The 20,999-nt window shown below is 45.3% G+C and overlaps 1 protein-coding gene across 6 annotated transcripts in view; it reads left to right on the forward strand.

Moving 5' to 3' along the window:
- Positions 1-20,999, forward strand: part of TP53BP1 (tumor protein p53 binding protein 1) — a 767,880-nt gene that overhangs the window by 268,349 nt on the left and 478,532 nt on the right. For all 6 annotated transcript variants that reach the window (XM_078683313.1, XM_078683315.1, XM_078683318.1 and 3 more), the window contains one exon: positions 2,614-2,671. In XM_078683313.1, the coding sequence (XP_078539439.1) occupies positions 2,614-2,671 (58 nt within the window). The remainder of the gene's footprint in view (positions 1-2,613; positions 2,672-20,999) is intronic.

Below are 20,999 nucleotides of genomic sequence, written 5' to 3' on the forward strand. Positions count from 1 at the left end.
TTCGTCTGCTCGGTCTGATGGCTTCCTGCATTCTGCTGGTCAATCATGCACGCTGGCACATGAGGGCATTCCAGTGGTGTCTCCGCAGGCAGTGGTATCAGCACAATGGGGATCTCAGGGAGTCAATGAGGATCTCCAGAGAAGCTGCAGTGGATCTGTCTTGGTGGAGCGTGGAAAGCAATCTGACTCAAGGGAAGCTATTCCACTTACCTCCATCGGTGGCCACGGTGATAACGGATGCATCCACCCTAGGGTGGGGTGCTCATCTGGGGGATATGGAGATCAAGGGTCTTTGGTCTCCAGAGGAAAGGTTGCTTCACATCAACCTTCTAGAGTTACGGGCGATACGATTGGCGCTCAAGGCCTGCCTCCCTTCCCTCGGCGGTCAGTCGGTTCAGGTCCTCACGGACAACACTACCGCGATGTGGTATGTAAACAAGCAGGGATGAGTGGGGTCGCAATGTCTTTGCAGAGAGGCACTGCGTCTCTGGTCCTGGGTCCAGGACCATCAGATTTGACAAATCATCTGGCCGGATTTCTGAACGTGCGTGCAGACAGTCTCAGTCGGCAGTTCTCGGCTGACCACGAGTGGAGGCTTCATCCGGAGGTAGTTCGTCACATCTTTCGGATGTGGGGAACTCCTCAGGTGGACCTGTTCGCCACTCACGAGAATGCTCACTACCTGTCATTCTGCAGTCTCCAGTATCCGACTCAGGGAGCTTTGGGGGACGAGTTTCAGTTGAGTTGGGTCTTAAAACTCCTTTACGTGTTTCCTCCCATACCCTTGATTCCTCGGGTTCTGAGGAAGACACGGCAAGTCCGGGCCCAAGTCATATTGATCATCCCGGATTGGCCAAGAAGGGTGTGGTACACAGATCTTCTCCACCTCTCCTCGTGCCCGCCGCTCCATCTCCCTCTCAGGGCAGACCTCCTCTCTCAGGTGGAGGGGCAGGTTCTACACCCCCACCTCAAGACCTTACACCTTCATGCCTGGAGATTGAACGGGGCAACCTGAATTCTTTTTCTCTCCCACCTGATGTGGTGGATGTCATCTTATCAGCCAGACGTCATTCCACCAAGTCTATATACTCTTATAAGTGGTCCAAATTTGTCTCTTGGTGTGGGGAGCAATCCATTGACCCTTTGAAGGCTCGATTGTCTGACATTCTTCAGTTTGCGCTTTCTTTGGCTCAGCAAGGGTTTGCTGTAGCTACAGTGAAAGGCTATCTATCGGCTTTGTCTTCATTTCTTTGTCTGCCGGATCAGCCGTCTTTATTTAAGTCTCCTATTGTCTACAGCCAGGAATGTATGAAAAAAGTTGTGAATAGAATTCTTGAATTAATCTTAGCCACTGGTAAGTACTGAGGCTGTATCTCAGTCCATCGTTATTGTGCACACCATGCCTGCATGCCAGTTTGGATCAAGCCACATACAAATCAGTCTTGACACTGCTCCAACGGGAACAGTCCAGCCCGAACTGCCACACCTGGTCATCCCTGAAACGGAATGTAAGGAACATGATGGTGGTGGTTGTTGCCCATCTTCGGGGGTTGGGAGGCACTTCATCCACTCTAACCTACAAGACTTACTGGTCTGAGTCCACTCCACAGATCCACCACTTTATGGACGTACTGTTTTGCCATCCATTCTAAGGTGAAGAATCTGTGGTTCGGTAAAGTTCTTTTCAGTGGATACTGTGGCTATAACCCCTGATTCCTTCCTACCTTCCCAACTCCTCATTCCGTGGAGTGGCCTCTTTTTGCCGTCTGCATTTGCAGGGTGCAGAAAAGGAAAAGAGTAGAAACTGACCGCAGTGCACATCGCACAGGTGAAACTCATATGTGGCTATGCTCCATCTCTTCCTTGGCCATATGCAGCCATAGTGAAGCTGCCTGATGCCACCTAGTGACGTGCAGGAGTACTGTTAAGAAAAATCTCCTGATCCAGTCTGACGCCTTCGGGATATTCTGAGGTGAGTAACTTGCTCTTTAGAATTCTTACCTAGATGGTCTATGGGCTCCGAGGATAAACATGAGAACTTTCATGGGATTGTGTGAAAATTGCAATGTGAGAGAAGTGCCACATATGGCAACCTTCTTTCCAAGGTAAGCGAGGGTGTTGGTTGTGATGCGTTTTATGTGATGCGGCTGGATTTGAAGATGGTGTGGTAATGAGAGGTAATGGAGTTCCGTCAGGATGGGGATAATTTGATCATATTTCTACAGACCCTAGACAAAATATACTGTATTATGTAGAATGGCCTTAAAAGGTTGCCACTGTGGAGTCAGGGAGGCCATGGAGCAGGGCGTTGCTATCATCAAAATGCAACAATACGAGGCCTTTAACACCAGTTCTGAAGTCACTAACTGGAAGAAACAATGTCACTTTCTTCCGAAGAGAGAGCTGGCACTAGGTCATCTTTCATTATGTGAGAAAATGTGTCAGTATCTTATATTAAATGTATCTGCATTGCATAACACTGCACACAAAACTTCTATTGAGGCTTGACGTATAGACATAGCATGCCGTTGGTGGTATAGTTCTGAGAGTTTCAAGCTCTCAGAATAATAACTTTGTATTTTTTCCTTTTGTTGTTCTTTCTCATGTCTCCAGAACCTGATGCATCCGAAAGAAAAAATGAAGCCACAGATGTTGCTGGAGCTGTTACCAGGTAACTTCTACTTGTGGAGCATTCTAGCATTGTTTTCAACCAAATGAAGTTGATCTGGTTTAATGTTAGGAGAGGGACTAAATGAAAGTGGTGTGTTTACATGTAGTTTTATCATATCTTCAGTTTGAAATTTTTTTAAAGATTGAAAGTGATCTTTGGCGGGATATAAACTGCAGAAATATTATGAGAAGGTTTGATCTCTGGTCTTTTTCCTTTGTTTTCTATTCTGGAGAAGTCACAAGTTTTTGTATTGTACTGGCCTTCTGAGATCACCAAGGTAAAGCTCGTAGGAAATGCTACAAGGTTTGGAGGTGTGGGCCCTTAAAGCTAGGTAGTTCAGTTCTTTTATGGTTGATATAGAACTTCATTGGATTCATGTGGGAGATTGAAATGCGGGTGCGTGGATCATTTCTGCTCTCCAGGTGTGCTTCTGTCTATTTATCATTGCAGCACATGTTTTCTATACAAGAATCACTTCGGTATCACTCCGGTTCAATAAATATTGAAAATGTCCTTTCGTTTATTCTTCATAAATTTCCCTGAGCGAAAGAGAGCACAAGTGTCTGAGCGAAAGGTTCTGGGCCTGTCACCACGGTTCCTGTTGATAGTTACTACCTCATAGGAAGTGCAACAAGGTTTCATAGTGTAGGCCCTTAAAGCCAGGTAGTTCAGTTCTTTCAAGGTTGAAATAGAATGGCAGCATTCTAGCCGATCAACAATCTATTAGACAAACTTAATTGGAGTCATGTGGTAGGTTGAAATGCGGGTGCGTAGATCATCACTGCTCTCCAGGTGTGCTTCTGTCTATTTATCATTGCAGCACATGTTTTCTATACAAGAATCACTTTGGTTCAATAAATACAAACATTTTTTCTGGCAAATACCACAGGAGACCTCATCCAGAAAAGTTGTAACCTTTGCTTAGGAAATTGTCCCCACAATATGTGTTTTCAGCCAAGTTCGACCTCTGCCGTCAGATTCTCAAGCAGTTGGAATCGATGGTGAGCAGACTAAAAGAAAAATTACCCTCAAGGCGATGCAGGTAGGCTTCACCTTTGCACTTGAGCATTCAAACACCCACCAGCCATTCTTTCATAGCAAAAGCTGTATTTCAATGTGATGTGGTGGAAAAACATACAGTTAGAGACACATGGTTTTCCTACTGTGGAGGGGGCACTCTTGAATGCCCTTGCATAGAAACGTTTTACAGTGGCAGTGTTCTTTTAATGAAATATTCCTGGCATGCCCAAAGTTCAGTGATAGTAAGGAATCAATTATTATCAGAAGGCAGAATGAATAAAGAGAACTGTGACCACCATGCAAGTTGTGTTCCCTTATACTTGGAACTAGCAGGTTACAGGTGCTGGCATGAATTCTGGCACTTCTTTTTTTTTTTTTTTATGTTTTTCACAAAATATATTTTATTTAATTTAAAAGACCTTGCAGTGGGGGCCATAGCCAGTGCGCACAAGCATCATCATTATTTTGCAGGAGACAGTCCGGGACCTTCAGTTGTAGCCGATGAACAACTACCTGTCCTGTGGTAGGCTATTCATCCTACAACAACCAAAGTGCACAGTAGTGGCAAACACATCGTCTCTGGGTCGGTCACCTGAGAGAAGTGGAGATCAGGAGTCTCTGGTGGTGCAAAAGTTCCACATCAATCTTCTAGAACTTCGTGCTGCTTGGGTGGCTCTGAAAGTCTTCTTCCCATCCATCAAACGGAGCCTTGTGTTGTTCCTAGTGGACACCACGTCCGCCATGTGGTACTGTAACAAGCAGGAGGACCTTGGATCTTCGACCTTGCTCCAGAAACCCCTGCACATTCAGACATGGTTAGGCCATTTGAGGATCTCCCTACTAGCCCTTCATCTGGTTATATGGCTCAATTTAGGGCGGAAAAGTTCAGCAAATGTCAATTTGCAGACCGTGGATGGACATTTTCCCTCTCAAAGCACCCTCAGTGGCACTAGGGCGGCCGGGTGGAGAGTGCTGAAGCCCAGTGTTATCCAGTGGGGGTAGGGGGCCTCCGGTTGGTGGCTGCTCACTAGCAGGCCACAAGGTTGTGAGAGCAAAGCTCCTGGGAGTTTAGCTTAGGGCAAAGGGGGATCTGCGTTAGCACACAACGTGCACCCACAGCGGTGAAGGGGCGGCCGGGTTTAGATTGCTGATTTGGCATCGGCTGCCCTGGTGGTTGCAGGCGTCAGTTTTCTTTGTCCTCTGCAGGCTCAGAGTCTGTCTTGGGAGTTTCTTTTCAACAGAGCTGCTTTTCACAGGAGATCCGGTCTTTGTTGAAGGCAGTCAGTTCTCCCAGGGTTCTGGAGGTTACTGGCTGCAGGACAAGACGACTTTTGGCTCTGGAAACTGCAGACTGGCCAGTAGGGCTTGTTCCAAGTCAGTTCTTCTCTGCAGTCTCCTCTGCTGGGTGTCTTCTTTCGTCCCTCTTCTTCTTAGGTTGTGGGAATCTCTGGTCCTTGTTCAGGGCTGCCCCCTAAATACTGTATTTAGGCGGTATTTTAGGGGCCTTGAGTTCAGTATCCAATGGGCTACTTATCTTAGGGTGACTACACCCTTGGTGTGCTCACACCATGTGGGGGAATGGCACAGTCCCTAATTGGAGAGTGCCTGCCATCTGCCAGCTAGGAAACCCACCAGACAATGGTAGTTTTTCAGGGGGCATCTCTAAGATGCCCTCTGAGTGCATTGTATAGTAAATCCCACACTGGCATCAGTGTGGGTTTATTTTGCTGAGAAGTTTGCTACAAAACGTCCCAGAATTCAAAAAAGCCATTATGGTGCTGTACAGTTCGTGATGATAAACTCCCAGACTATATACTCTTTGTGGCTTTGCTGCACTTACAATGTCTAAGAATGAACTTAGACACTGTAGGGGTACAGGACTGATGCAACTGTACCCTCACCAGTGGTATAGTGCACCCAGCTAGAGGGGTGTCTGACCTATACCATAGGAAGTGGGTTGCAGGCATGGCACACAGCAATGTGTGCCATGTTGACTCTTCACTTTTCTCTGCACCAAAACAGTCAGCCTGCAATGGCAGTGTGTATGTGTTACGGTACAGGACCTCTAAGGGTGGCACAATATGTGCTGCAACCCTTAGAGGCCTTCCTGATCACAGTGCCCTTGGTACCTTTTACAAGGGACTTACATGTGGCCAGAGAGGTGCCAATTGGGGGTACAAAGGTACAGTTTTGGTAAATTACACAGGACTCTGGGAACCTGATTGGCAGGGACCCAGGGCACATAAGGTCAAAGTGCATCAGAAATCTGGCAAAAAGTGTGGGGGGTTACTGCAACAGAAACACAGCTTCCTACACTTAAAATGTTGCTTGGGCTGATGGCAACCAGCAGCTACCTGGTTGCCTAGGCATGGCTAGGGATGTGGTTGAGACATTGGTGACTGAGGTCACAATAGAACCAGCTCACTTGGGCACCTGCACAAACAACCACACAAGCTTTGGAGCAATATCAACTGATGTTCAAACGACTAATTTAAGCACAGCAGAAGACCATACAATGCACCTATTGTAGTAAGCTATACCATTTGTCCCGGTTGTTTTGTGAGCAAACAGTGTTTATTTTGTGCTGCTAAGGTGGATCAGTGTAATGTTCTCCTTCACTTTGTCATGTACACATCTTTACTAACAGTTCAAATCAATAAAATAGTGTTTTCCTGCCTCTTGTTTCATCACTGGGTATTGCAGAGGGAGTCTTTCTGCCTGGGTTAATATTTTCCTCTGCACTACACATCATTTCTATTTCCAGTGATGCAGCATGTGCTACTCAAGATCACTCAGAAGAAGTCATTCTGATTGATTCCGGATGACCTATTTTCTCAAACTTCTGGAGTTTGATTTTTTGCCCACTACAGAGACAACGGTTGAGGTGGGACCTTTTGTTTAAAAAATGCAAAGGGCTTTCATTTGCAATTTTGAATTCTCTGTGTCCAGCCTTGGAATTTAAGAAACGAAATCCAAGCTTTTTAAGAATTACCAGATAATGTATTGGAGACGGCTCTGGCATTCTGAAAGATGTCTGACTGATGTGCCTCGTTGAATGGTAACCTATTCATCTTAGAAATATCTCTAGTCTTGCCAGTGATTCTCCCCCAAGTAAAGAAATTAGTTAGTGTCAGTACTATATTTCTTGTTTTCTGCAATTATTCAAATCAAGTAAATTTTTTCTACTTTTTGTTCCATCAATGTGGCAACTTTATCTGGTACTCGTGCTTCATGCAACCTTAAATCCACTTCCCTCCTCCAATCTATTGCTGATAGCTAATGCACATAACAGCTGAGATGGCCTGAAAAAGTACATAATAAACAAAACATGACCAATGATTTGAATATTCTCCTTCAGCAAGAAGTCTTCTAAACTTAGAGAGCTTAATAAAGATGCTGTAGCGACGCCCATTAACCTGAGGCACAATCAAATGTCAACACAAGTAGCCATAAAATAGATGTTTGAGGCATATGTGCTGCAGATTACACACTGTGAATAGATCGCCACCCAGTGTTGGGCCCGGATGTTTGCAGTTTGTTTTTGTCCTGAAAAGTTCTTTGGAAGTCACGAGATAGGTGACTCCTCCTTTGGACCATATTGCGCATGGGCATCGGCTCCATCCCCAGATTGTTTTTTTTCCGCCATCGGTCTCGGATGTGTTTCCAGCGCTCCAGTTTGGAACCGATTTTCCGTCGGCTCGCAATCCTCACCCAGTTCGACGGTAATGTTTTGATCGCGGTCCCCATCGACGCGACTCTTCACCACTTCGAAGTCTTCGATTCCGGTCATAGACGAAGGCCTTCGGGCCTACCTTGGCCTTACTCTCGGGCTCATGGGAAGGACGCCATTCAAGAGGTGTCCTCGATGTAGGTCGAAGTTTCCCCACACCAATCTACATGAGGTGTTCAACCTTTGCCTCTCACCGGAGCACAAGGTCAAAGACTGTTACGCTTGTGCCTCCTTCTGCTCCAAGAAGACAATTCGGGACTGATGAGCTCGAATAACAATGGCTCGCTCGTCAGCATCGATCCCAGACGACATCTTCCTAGAGGGCGTCGACGTGCCAGAACAGCAGCGGGCCGAACTAAGCGCCAGCTCCTCCGATACCAAAGACTCGGACGTCAAGGACATCACTCCAGCTCAACTGGTCGTAAGTAAGAACGTCGACCCCGACCCTTCCTCGACACCCTCCAAAAAGGCTTCGGTCACACTCTTACCTTCGGGCCCGGGTGCACACCGAGAGACTGCTTTACACGCCCTGCCCTGGGGCTCGGCAAAGAAGCCTTCTAAGCCTTCAGGCAGCTCGGGCTCGAGTCAGCTTATTCCCGGTGTTGATCCTACACCAACACCGAAAAAGAAGCCATCTTCCTCATCCACGCTGACCGCTGCTTCGATACCCAAGCACTCGGTGCCGAAGACTGGACCCGGCTCATCAACGTCAAAACCGTACTCGGAGCCGAGAGACATTGCTACCTCTCCATTAAGGGTCCCTTTTCCACTTCCCCATACTCTTCCACCTCCTGCACCACATCATTCTCCTACACCATCCCCTAACCCAGATGATGATGTAGACCCTGACGACACAGGTGGGGGTGCTTATGAACCAGTAGGGAACAAAGTCCCCCTCAGTCACCTAATCCGTGGGATGATTATAACACCCCTCATGTGCCTTACGTGCCTCAAGACGATGTACATCCCTCCAGGCCTCACCCCCAGAGGACACTATAGGTTTTAACCTACTAGTCCAGAGGGCTGCCCAATACCATGGGGTCGATTTGCACACCGACACTGTGGAGGAAGATTTCTTATTGGACACGTTTGACAATACACAAAGGTCCACTGCCATTCTGCCAACGCTTAAGGGGGTCATTAAGCATGCAACAGAGGTCTTTAAAGATCCTGTCAGGGCTCGAGTCCTCAACCTACGCATTGAGAAAAAATACAAAGCTGCTCCTACAGATCCAGCTTACATTAGAGGCCCAGCACCCCTAGATTCCTTAGTAGTTTCCAACGCACGTAAAAGTGCCAATTCACAAACATCAGGTGAGGCCTCACCACCAGACAAGGAATCTAAACTCCTTGACGCCTCCGGCAAACGAACAGCATCCCAGGCAGCTAACATATGGCACCTTGCCAATACCTAAGCACTTTGGCAAGATATGACAGGGCACATCATGATGAACTGGAGTCCATAATGCAGCATCTACCAGACAAATATAAAAATAGGGCCAATTAACTCATACAAGAAGGTAAAAATATCACTAATACTTCCATCTGTTGTGCCCTAGATGCTGCAGATACTGCCTCAAGGGCAATCAATACTAGTATCCTTTTGCTTAGGCATGCCTGGCTACTTATTTCAGATTTTAAACCTGAGGTACAAAATTCCATCTTCAATCAGCTATTTGACGAGAAACACTTATTTGGCCCTAATGTTGATGTATCTTTAGAGAAAATGAAAAAGACACCGACACAGCTAAATCTATTGGAGCCTTGCACCTGCAAGCTCCCAGACGTTCTTTTCGTCGCTCATCATATAGAGGCAACGCAAGAGGCTACTCCTCCGAAAGCCCCTCCACTCCTACAAGACCCCGGGCCAATCTACATTCACTAGGGGCTACCAAAGAGGGGGTTACAGGGGTAACAACAACAAAGGCAGAGGCAAAACCAACAACTCCCGCTCTGCTTCCACCTCTACCCAATGACTTTCCTCCCCTTCCCCCCCCAACATTCCACTCCTGTGGGGGGAAGACTGCAACAATTCCTTCCTGCCTCGACCGACATCACATCAGACAGGTGGGTGCGACAAATTATTCAGTCAGGTTACTGTCTAAAACTAACATCTACCCCCCTCAAACATACCACCCAAACAGCGTCCAATGTCACAAGAACATCTATCACTGTTAAAGCAAGAAATAATATCTTTGCTAGAAAAAAGTGCAATAGAACCAGTTCCTCTGCACCAACAAAACAAGGGGGTTTACTCCCTATACTTTCTTATCCCAAAGAAGGACGGCTCTCTAAGGCCTATTCTAGACATCAGACCGCTAAACATATACATACAGTCAGACCGTTTTCACAATGTCACACTCCAACAAGTCCTTCCTCTCCTATTACAAAACAACTTCCTTGCTACTCTAGATCTCAAGGATGCTTACTTCCACATTCCCATTCACAAAGCTCACAGGAAGTATCTCAGATTTGTAATAGATGGGCAGCACTATCAATTCAAAGTACTCCCATTCGGAGTCACAACAGCACCAAGAGTATTCATCAAGTGCCTAGCAGTAGTGGCAGCACATTTACAAAGACAGCACATCCACGTCTTCCCGTACCTCGACGACTGGCTCATAAAAGCCTGCTCATACAACCAGCGTGTGGAACATACTCATGCCACGATCCAACTGCTCCACAACTTGGGGTTCACAATAAACCACACCAAGTCTCATCCTCAACCATCCAAAGTACAACAGTACCTCGGTGCCACAATAAACACCTCAACAGCGCTAGCTTATCCCACTTCAGTAAGGATAGCCAGCATGCAAACTCTTCTCACAAAGTTTCAGCCACAACACTCCCTTCCAGCACGAGTGTCATGCAGCTCATAGGGATGATGGCCTCTTGCATTTTCATAGTGCCCCATGCAAGACTTCAAATGCGTCCTCTACAAGCGTGCTTATCACGTCAATGGAACTAGGCTCAAGGTTAATTAACAGACCTATTGTTGGTAGACGGTCGGACTCATCGCTCTCTGCAGTGGGGGAACACCAAAAACCTTTCCAAAGGGCGACCGTTCCTAGAGCCAGTTCCTCAAATAGTCTTGACAGCGGACGCATCGCTCTCCGGCTGGGGAGCCCACCTACTGCAACACACCATGCAAGGCAGTGGACACCGCAACAAAAGTTACTCCACATCAATCACCTGGAGTTACTAGCTATATTCCTAGCACTGAAAGCTTTCCAAGGACTCGTATTAAACAAAGCTGTGTTAGTCCCTACGGAGAACATGACAGCCATGTATTACATACAGAAACAGGGTGGAACACACTCCCTGCAACTCTCTCAGCTAGCACAAAACATATGGCGGTGGGCTATACCTCAAACATATTCCTCTTAGCCTAGCATGTCCCAGGAGTACAAAATACCATAGCAGATCTGTTAAGTCGTCAGACACAACAGATCCATGAGTGGGAACTTCATCCGCAAGTTCTTCAACCATTCTTTCAGATGTGAGGACAACCTCAGATAGACTTCTTTGCCACCCACGAAAACGCCAAATGCCCAAGCTTCGCCACCAGATATCCACACCCACTGTCCAAAGGCAATGCGATATGGATCAACTGGTCAAACAAATTTGCGTACGCTTTTCCACCTCTGCCACTCATGCCTCTAGTAGTACGCAAACTACAGCAGCATTCTCTGACCCTCATCCTTGTTGCTCCAACGTGGGCCAGACAGCCGTGGTAAACCACACTGCTACAACTATCTGTAGTACCGCACCAAAAACTATACCTGTCTCCACTCCTTTCAACGCAGAAACGTGGAGAGATCAGGCATCCGGACCCAGCTCCGCTCAACCTTGCGATCTGGCGTCTGAAATTCTAGAATTTGGATATCTTAACCTTCCTCCAGACTGCATGAATGTCATTAAAGAAGCTAGACGCCCACCACTAGAGCATGTTATGCAGCTAAGTGGAAACGCTTTGTAATATATTGTCACAACAACAATATTAATCCCCTAGACGTGTCTATTCAACACATCATAGGATACTTACTACACCTCCAAAGATGTAACTTAGCCTACACGTCTATTAGACTACATCTTGCGGCCATAGCGGCATATCTTCAAAACAGACAGCATCTATCTCTGTTCAGTGTGCCTGCTATTAAAGCTTTTATGGAAGGCCTTAAGAGAATAATTTGTCCCAGAGTACCACCTTCACCAGTGTGGAATTTGAACATTGTTCTCACATGGCTAATGGGACCTCCCTTCGAACCTTTACATAAATGTGAACTACAATTTTTAGCATGGAAGGTTGCGTTCCTAGTAGCTATTACTTCTCTACGGAGAGTTGGTGAACTACAAGCACTAACCATTCAAGAACCTTTCTTTCAAATGCATCATAATAAGGTCGTTCTCCGTACTAATCCAAAATTCCTGCCCACGGTAATTTCTCCCTTCCACCTCAATCAATCTGTGGAACTGCCCGTTTTTTTTTTTTGTTTTTTTTTAAAGTTTGTAAGATCTTTATTGATAATAGCCAGCATGACAAAGCCTGATGCCTACAACCCATTTGGCCGGCAGCGGTAAGAACTTCATCTCAGTTTTCTAACATATTTACACAGCTTTTAAGCCGACAACCAAGGGTCCGGCAGCGTTGTCCAGGATGCATAATTGCCATCACGCAAGGTTGCTGAGGATATGCCATTGTCTTACATTTTCACTATACGTTGTTCCTCGCTGCTTCCCTATATATTCCCTAGAGCTCTTTAGGGAGCACGGTACATCGATGCATTCAGATCGGGCAACTGTGTGTCAAGTGGGATACCAATGTGTTGCATATTCCCATGCTATGTAGGACACAGAGAACAGTTTATGCGTGGAATAAAAAAGGAAGATAAACAACAAACTATAACCCCAGGGAAACAGTTACCACACTATTTCGATCATGAAGTGTAGTGTCGCACACAAATTAGCCCATCCCATAAGTCAGTGCACAAACGGGAAGGAATCTCAAATGAGGTAGGTGGGACCAAGCCACCCCGGCTATCCGCGCCACCTGGCCTTTAAGGTGTCACAAGGGTTTGGTGTACCAGTGTAAGGTAGTAGTCACATGAGGCCCAATATACAGAACAAGGAGGTGGGGGCGGGGGGGGGGGGGGGTGGTATGTAGCCCAATGGTCCAGCCATAGCCCAGGAGCCTCAAGGGCTGACAGGACTGCATGTGGAGTGTGTGGCTCACTGGTTAGAGGCGGCAGACCCGTAAGCAGAGAACGGCCCGGGACCAGGGTTCGATTCCCGACGCGGCAGGGTTGTGGACCAGGGTCAGCGGACTCGATAATTCTCGCCTCGGTGCCTACTCTAGTCAGAAACCACACTCGGCAACTCTGGGCATCAGCTTGCCTCATCTTCACAACGGCCCCCCCAGACCGCCGGGGATGCTTGGTCGCACCTTAGAGATACCCATCAGGGACCATCTCTCAGGGTGAGCCAGGACGGGTTCCCCAGCGGTCGAAGCGTGGAGATACTCCTCCGGGAGTCGATTCCTAGCGCTATATAAACCCTAAATTAAATTAAATTAAATGTAAGAGGAGGATCGTGGGCATCTTCTTCCTCCGCCTGCCGGCCAATCAGGTAAGATACAAAGGGGGCCCAGATGTCCTTAGGTTTGGACCTCACAGGCATTAGCTCTGCATATTCGTGCAATCGTTCCTGCCAGGTGGTCATATCCTGGAGCCAGCATTTAAATTTAGGCGCTCGTCCTCTTCCCCATCGGCACGCCACACAACTGCTTGGCAAGAAGGAGACTGAGTGCAAGGAGTTTTCTGTGTGGGGTGGCTACCTGCTGTGACAGGCCGAGCAGAGCAATCAAAGGGCAAGGGTCTATGGTGATGCCCAGCATGGCCGAGAGCCCCTCAAACACCTGCGACCAGTATGAGGCCACCTGTGGGCAGGTCCAGGCTAAATGAAAGAAGTCCGCCCCAGCAGAGCCGCAGCGAAGGCAGCAGTCAGAATCACGGAGTTGGAATCTGTGTAAGCGCGCAGGTGTATGGTATACTCGATGCAGGAATTTATAGTGTAGGAGGCGCAAACTATTATTACCTGTTATGGCCTTTGTTTGTGTACAGCTAGTTTCCCACTGATCATCGGTGAGTGGCTCCGTGAGGTCACCCCCATTCCTGCCGGGCTTTAAGGGAAGGGGGGTGTGGAACGTCCTGAACATGATTGTAAAGTTTAGAGACTACGTGGCGTGGAGCATCCACATGTACGATAGCATGTAGTGGTGCGAAGGTATTCGGCTCCGTGGGGAAATCGGGAGTGATAGCGCGCACATTTTGTCGCAATCGGGTGAAGAGGAAGGTGTCCATGACTGAGGCCGATCTCTCCCTGAAGAACTGTTCAGCCGTTAGAAAGGTCCCGTTCGGATACAGCTCGCCCCAGTGGACAAAGCCCAGTTCTCTAAGGAGTTTGCGCCCTATCTCTTCACATGTAACCCAGAGTCTGGGGTCATTCGCTAGGGGTAACTTGGGTGAGTAGAGAAACGCGCAGTCTAGGGTTTGTGCCATGCGTCGCCATGCTGCCACTGTGCAGTCCACTGTGGAAGGGTCCCGTTCTCTAGGCCTCACCATAGAGTGTATGTAGCCTGAGGCAGTTGTGGGAGCCATATAGCCATCCTCGACGGCAAGGTGTGCCATAAAGGGAGGTGGGAAGTACCAGTAGGCTGCGAAGTGGGCCTGAGCGCAGTCATAATACCTCTGAAAGTTAGGGACGTCAAACCCACCCAGATGGAAAGGGAGCATAAGGGTATCCAGGCTGACACGTGTCTGCTTCCCGTCCCATATCAACCACAAACAGTAGCAGAAAGAGCTCTTCATACCCTAGATGTTAAAGGAGTATTGCTATACTACATTGAGAGAACACAACCATTTAGTAAGACCAAACAACTTTTTGTGTCTTTCTCACCACCACACAAGGGTAATCCCATATCAAAATCTGGTATAGCTAGATGGATTGTCAAATGCATACAGATTTGCTACCACAAAGCTAAACGTACGTTATCTGTTCCTCCTAAAGGCCATTCTACAAGAAAAATAGGGGCTTCAATGGCATTTTTAGGGAACAATTGCCCTAGATGACATCTGCAGAGCAGCTACATGGTCTACACCGCACACATTCACAAAACACTATTGTGTAGATGTGCAAACCAAGCAACAAGCTAATGTGGGCCAGGCTGTTCTCAAAGCATTATTTCAAACTACTGCAACAGATAGAGGTGGTCGCCGCTAAGAGTGGGTACTGCTATACAATCTATGCACAGTGTGTAATCTGCAGCTCAAATGCCTCAAACAGAAAATGCTACTTACCAGTATGCATCTGTTCTTGGCATGTAGAGCTGCAGAGTTACACATGCCCACCCGCCTCCCCGGCTTCCCTTGTCTGTTCCAGTATTATCTTAATTAGATACGGCTTACATGGACATCCTTCCTTTTCTTGAAAAGCTCCATCATTTCCCTAATGGCGAAAAACAATCTGAGGATGGAACCGATGCTCATGCGCAATATGGTCCAAAGGAGGAGTCGCCTATCTCGTGACTTCCAAAGAAGTTTTCAGGACAAAAACAAACTGCAAACATCCGGGCCCAACACTAGGTGGCGATCTATGCACAGTGTGTAACTCTGCAGCTCTACATGCCAAGAACAGATGCATACTGGTAAGTAGCATTTTCCTTATTGACTTTCAGCATAAAGCAAGCCCAACTTATAGATGTCTCAAGCCGACGATGAATGGTGCTGATTCAAGGAGTGGTAGTAAACTGAGATAAGTGTCCCTTAGACATATCATCACTCACTTAACTATTTTTAACACAACAAATGTTGGCATTGAAAAATATAGGTTTTACAGAAACTTACATTTGCAACCAGTTAACCCATCTCCACACCACATCCTGTAACTAATCATCAAAACAATGACTTTCTTTTATTTGGTGCAGATGCAGCTGGAAGAGGTTGTTTCTTCACAGAAACCTTAATAGAAGTTGAGAAGAAAGGCCATTGTCTATTAATGCTTAATGTTTGCTTGAAACCAAAACATTGGACACTTTTAGCTCTGCAACACAATATGTTGACAGTAAATATGAAGTGTCCAATCTGAAACCCCCCTCTTCAAGATACACTGTGGAAATAAGTATTGTGGTCATCCTCAAGGTCAGAAAATTGTCTGTAAATCTGCACCACTGATGGACTACCTCCTGACGAGGAAAGTAAATACTTTGAGGCCACTGGTTGGGAGACTGTAGCAGTATCAAATTGAGGAATTGAAAATGCTGTTGCTTGAATGATCACATTTGACCCTTATAAATCAGAGTACATGGAAGAACAGATCCAGTTATTTCAAGAACTGTCAAAATCAGTCAAAAGAGCTTGATGCTTTAGAGTGAGCCACAGAAAAGGGGCCAAGTTACAACTATTACAACTTGGGTGCAATACCTAGACCACGAATTACTGATAGCGCAGGATGTGGTAATCAGCTGTGAGATTATATGCAAATTGTCCATGTATTGCCACATTCTAAGGTGGCAAATTACCATTTTGCACTATTTACCTCATGATTTTCTCCAGGTTACACATAGCGAAAATCAGGAGGGCAAATGTCTGAGGCAGTGCGGATAGTTTGCACACGGTTTGTAATCCTGTATCGAGCCCCAATGGAAGTTTGCACTTAAAAGGGATTACCTCATGGATTGTAATCAGAATTTGTGTTCAATTTATGATTTACGAAAACTAGAAAGACAAGTACGATAATCATCGATATTTGGGTGGCAGGATTTTTCCACTGTTGCAAAATTTTATTTGCTTTTGAGCTTTTGATACATCAGTGTTTTTCATTGCACCAATTGGTGGCATGAAAGAGATGATTATATAAAATGAATTAATGTCTTTGCTAGAGTAATAAAGGAGAACATAACTTTTTACTTTAGAATTCATCATCATTTTCATTTATTTCGTCTCAGTTGAACCATAAAAAGTACAGGGTAAAACATTCTTTAGAAAGTGTGATAAAATCAAATTCATTCATTACAGAGAGTGAATACATGTCATTAGAGTGCAGGTCCTGTCCCCTAAAAATTAGCATCCCATAAGATCTAAATAAGACCAATTCTGTGTACAAAGAGAAACAATAAAAGTTTTCGATAAAAGAGTGAAGGCTGGTGATGAAAAAAATGACTAAAGCTACACAAAACAACAAATCTGCCGAAAAAGCCCTCTCGTCTTATTTTAGTGCATTCATCCTAATATGCCATATTGCAGACAAGTAGCTCAAGATTGAAAAAGCAATACAGTCTCTAGCGTTGTAGTATGTTTATCTAGGGACCTGTATCGATACTCCTATTTCTGACCCTTGTCCGGTTATTATTCACTAATGTCCATACAACGGCACAGAAACCCGTTTTCAGATTAAATCATAGCGCATGCTGCCACATTGAGCAAGCACTATTCCTCCAGCCCCCTAGTAAGCACACCGAGTTCTCTAAACAAACCAAGCCTCCAGCAAACCTGGGAAATCCCCGCTGCTATTGTTTTGATTTCGTTCGAGAACTCCTGTAAAGAATGTAAGAACGACCAGTTCTTAATGACATCTTTTATTGACGTCTTATGTCCATCCTTACTTCAAACCCGGCACCTTTCAGGTATAAATATACCGACGCTGCCCTAAGCAACGACACGGTGGTGATGAGCTTGGAGCAGGGACTACTTGCCGGAGAGCCCAGCTGATGCAGGAAGCCCACGGACGCTGCCCCTAACTCTTGACGCGCTGAGAGAGACGCTGCCTTTTCTCCTGCCGAGAAATCCAGATTCCAGCGTTTCCAACTTGCCCTTGCGGGTGACTGGGATACCGAGTCCTGAGACAGAGATACCAGCCCTCCTGCCTTCTAAATCCCAGTTACTGAACTGACTAACCCCTTACAGAGAATTCTTGAGTCAGATTCTTGGCAAAACAAACTTAACTTAAACTGCTACTTACTTCCTCCCTCCCACGTATTAGGCTTAGGTCAGGTACACCGGGGTAGGCGTAGTTAGAAGCACCAGTTGAGTACGATTAGTCAATGTATATATGTATGTATATCTTTTATCCATTTTAAAGTATCATATGGCTAAGAAACCATATCAATGCTTTTACAGTATTATTTTATAATCCTGTTTTTACTGTATGCACTTTACTTAACCTTAAGTATTGCAACTGTAGCGATTCATTTCTCTTGTATGAGAAAAAGAGACTGATCAATAAATAACACCTTTTATTGAACACGCCCATCTCCTCTTTCTCTACAATCTGGTGGAACTAAGTATGCACGTACTGACTGAGTAAAATAGTTGTCTTTTGTTTTCACACGACTCTGGAGATATACTCTTGATTAGGGAGAGCAAAGTTGTCATGTTCTATGGTTGTCAGAAACGAAATCCCTTCTTGTCTATCCAGGGAGGTTAAACTCCTCCTCGCCTATTCGAGAAAGTTTCTATTGAACTCTGAGCTAGCTGGCACACAAAACTTAAGTCTAATATCGTCAGTAGAAGACCTAGTTAACCTCTGTCCTACGTCTATACTATTGAAGATATTATTCCAATGCGCAGAGCCTATTGGGATAATAGGAACTACTCTACATGGCGCCCAACGGTTTGGTAAGGCGATAAATCTAACGCAAGACATTAGAGTAACTCAGTCGTGCTTTTCACACAGACCCTTTCTCCCATAAATACTCCAAAGACGTCTGGAGTAGGTCAAAGGTTAAAATCCGCCAAACTTAGTAGGAGGAGACTCCTATGTACGGTTTTTGGTTTATTCAACGTTGAAGGATACAGTGTTCCAAAATATTGTGCACCTAATCTTTGTTTCCGTGGAAACCTGATCTGCAACAAAAAATCTTCTTGTCAGTAAAATGTCAGACAATGAAGAAGAAAGGGAAGCAGCTAGAATAGCAGCTCAACTCCTAGCGGATGACACAAGTCTCCTACAGCAAGACCCGGATGCAATACTCATCCCGGTCAGCATAAGAAAAACTATAACTTTAAAACTTATAGAAAATGGACTGACATCGAGAGGTGGTACAGTCATATTTGTAATTGAGGCACATGAATATCGGCAGACAGAGGTATTCTATTCATGGATAAACTTTCCAGCAGCAAACGCTGTAACAAAGGAGTTCCACTATTACAAAATAGAGGAACCACCGGATGGTTACACTCCTTTCGAGGAGGTGGAAATCCCATTAAAATACCAAGAGCACCTGCTCTGGTTTAAAGGCGCCCTAAAACATAATGATCACATCACCAGGCTCGGTCCACTAGGTAGACCAGGAGCAACGTGGCCGGTTCTAGCCAGCTACACACCACATCCAGACATTGAAAATATGTCAATACCAGAACTTTTAGTACAGCTAAAACAACTGATTAAAATACATAGACAATTAGTCCAATATATAATGCGGACTTCAACAGTCCAACCAGCTATTAAAATTCCACAGCTGACCCCTCATCAGTGGAACACAAATAAGATCACACCACAGAACATACAGTCCTGTCTAGGTAAAGTACCCATTAAAAGGGAACAAATTCCATTCTGGTTAGCACAAAAAATCACTCAAATAGAGGCAGTATTTCCGGATACTACCCCTACTGAGAAACACAGAATTCTGACTATCTGTCTTCCAATGGGGATCGCACCACATGTGGAGGACTGTGACACTTGGGGTACAGTCTTTGCTTCCATTTACACAAAAACACATGGTGTTCCGTCCATGGCGGTAATACCAGAGGTGCTAAAACAGATTCAAAATGAATACGGTCCAGAACCTGCTTTAACTCTGGGTATGAAATTACTGAAAGACTTCAAGCAGGTCTCGGCAATATTACTAGCCAACATAAAGGGGGAAGCAGCAACTGTGGCGATCCGCCAAAGACTGAAAGAAACAGATATAGCAGAACAACCATTTGAACTTGCTAGAATCATAGAAAAATCCTATGAAGAACTAGGAAGAGATAGTTTGGGTGGAAAACCAGTGAAACCCCAACTAACTGAAAATCCTGAAAAGGTATTTATTAATAATAATCTAAACACTCCAAAAAAGAGCTGGGATGAAAATAAACAATCCACTCCCAAAGAAAAAAGATTCCAGTCCAGAGGAAGGTCTCCTCGGCGGAGAGAAAGATCTCCGGACCAAGGACACAAGTCTCCCCAGAGGGAGCCCTCTGAGAAAAAATCCAACCTTAGAAATAGGGATAATTTGAAGAAACCTGATAGATATCAAGATATTGATACACGTCCATCTCTATCTTTTCAGACTTCCTCGCAGAAATCGGAAAGAAGAGGACGGTCAGAACACAGGGAAGAGCACGTCAAGTCCTAAGACAAGGAACCTGCTCATCAAAATAAAAAGTTACAATTTCCAAAGAAGAAGGTAGCCAGTATTAAAGTAATCAAACATGCCGAGGATACTGAGGACACAGCTGAAAAACGGAGAGTGGGCTCAGACAATGCTAGACAGCGCAGCAGAAGTGAGCATAGCTCGCAAGATCCTGATGAATCATCTGGAGACAGTGGACATGAATGAATACATTCAGGTGGAAACTGCAGATACCAGAGTTAGCAAACCTCATAAAATATATGAAATAACTTTACGTATAGAGGGAGATAAGACTAGGAAAATAAGGGGTCTATTTTGGGATAACCTCTCCAAAGGCTATGACATCCTTTTAGCTGAAAAAGACTGGCCACCAGAGTTTGTCAGGGAGTGCCCTCATGGCGAAGATATGATTATGCCTGCCTTCTCAAATCACATTCCAATACATAGAAAATATACACTTGCAAGAAAGTGGGCAGTAGCCCAAGCTCCTGCATTATATAAAAACCACATAGGATGGGATGAGGACTCACCTCCTCACAAAATCCAGTTAAAATCTCAACCAACTGCACAAAGGCAGTACCCAATTAAGCAAGAAGCTAAAAAAACAGGTCAGGGAGATCTTAGATCAACTTGAATACCAGGGGGTGATTGAAACTTGCACCTCACAAATGAACAATCCTTTGTTTCCTGTCTCCAAGCCAGACGATTCATATCGTCTAGTTTTGGACTACAGACACCTTAACTCATGTTGCAAAACCTTTGCAGTACAAAACTCACACAGTGCAGCACTAATGAATAGCATAGTGCGCAAAAAATACAAAACAACATTAGACATCTCTAATGGATTCTTTTGTAAAATATAGCACCTGAAAGCAGATATTTGACCGCTTTCTCAATAAATGGCTCACAGAAAATTTCTGTCGTTTGCCACAGGGGTTCAGGAACAGCCCAGGATTATTCTCAGCGAGAGTAACAGAGTTACTACAAATATATGATGATGAAGCATTATCTTATGTCGATGACATCTATCTAACAGATGATGACTTGGATACTCACTTGAAAAGAGTGAACACCATAATACTTGGGTTCGCAGCAGAGGGTTACAAATTCAACTTCAAGAAGTCAAGAATTGCCCATCTGACTGTCCTATTTTTAGGATATGAATTATCAAGTGAAGGCAAAAGCCT

This window comes from Lissotriton helveticus, chromosome 3_1 (genome assembly GCF_964261635.1).
Source record: "Lissotriton helveticus chromosome 3_1, aLisHel1.1, whole genome shotgun sequence".
In the NCBI taxonomy this organism is placed as follows: Eukaryota; Metazoa; Chordata; class Amphibia; order Caudata; family Salamandridae; genus Lissotriton; species Lissotriton helveticus.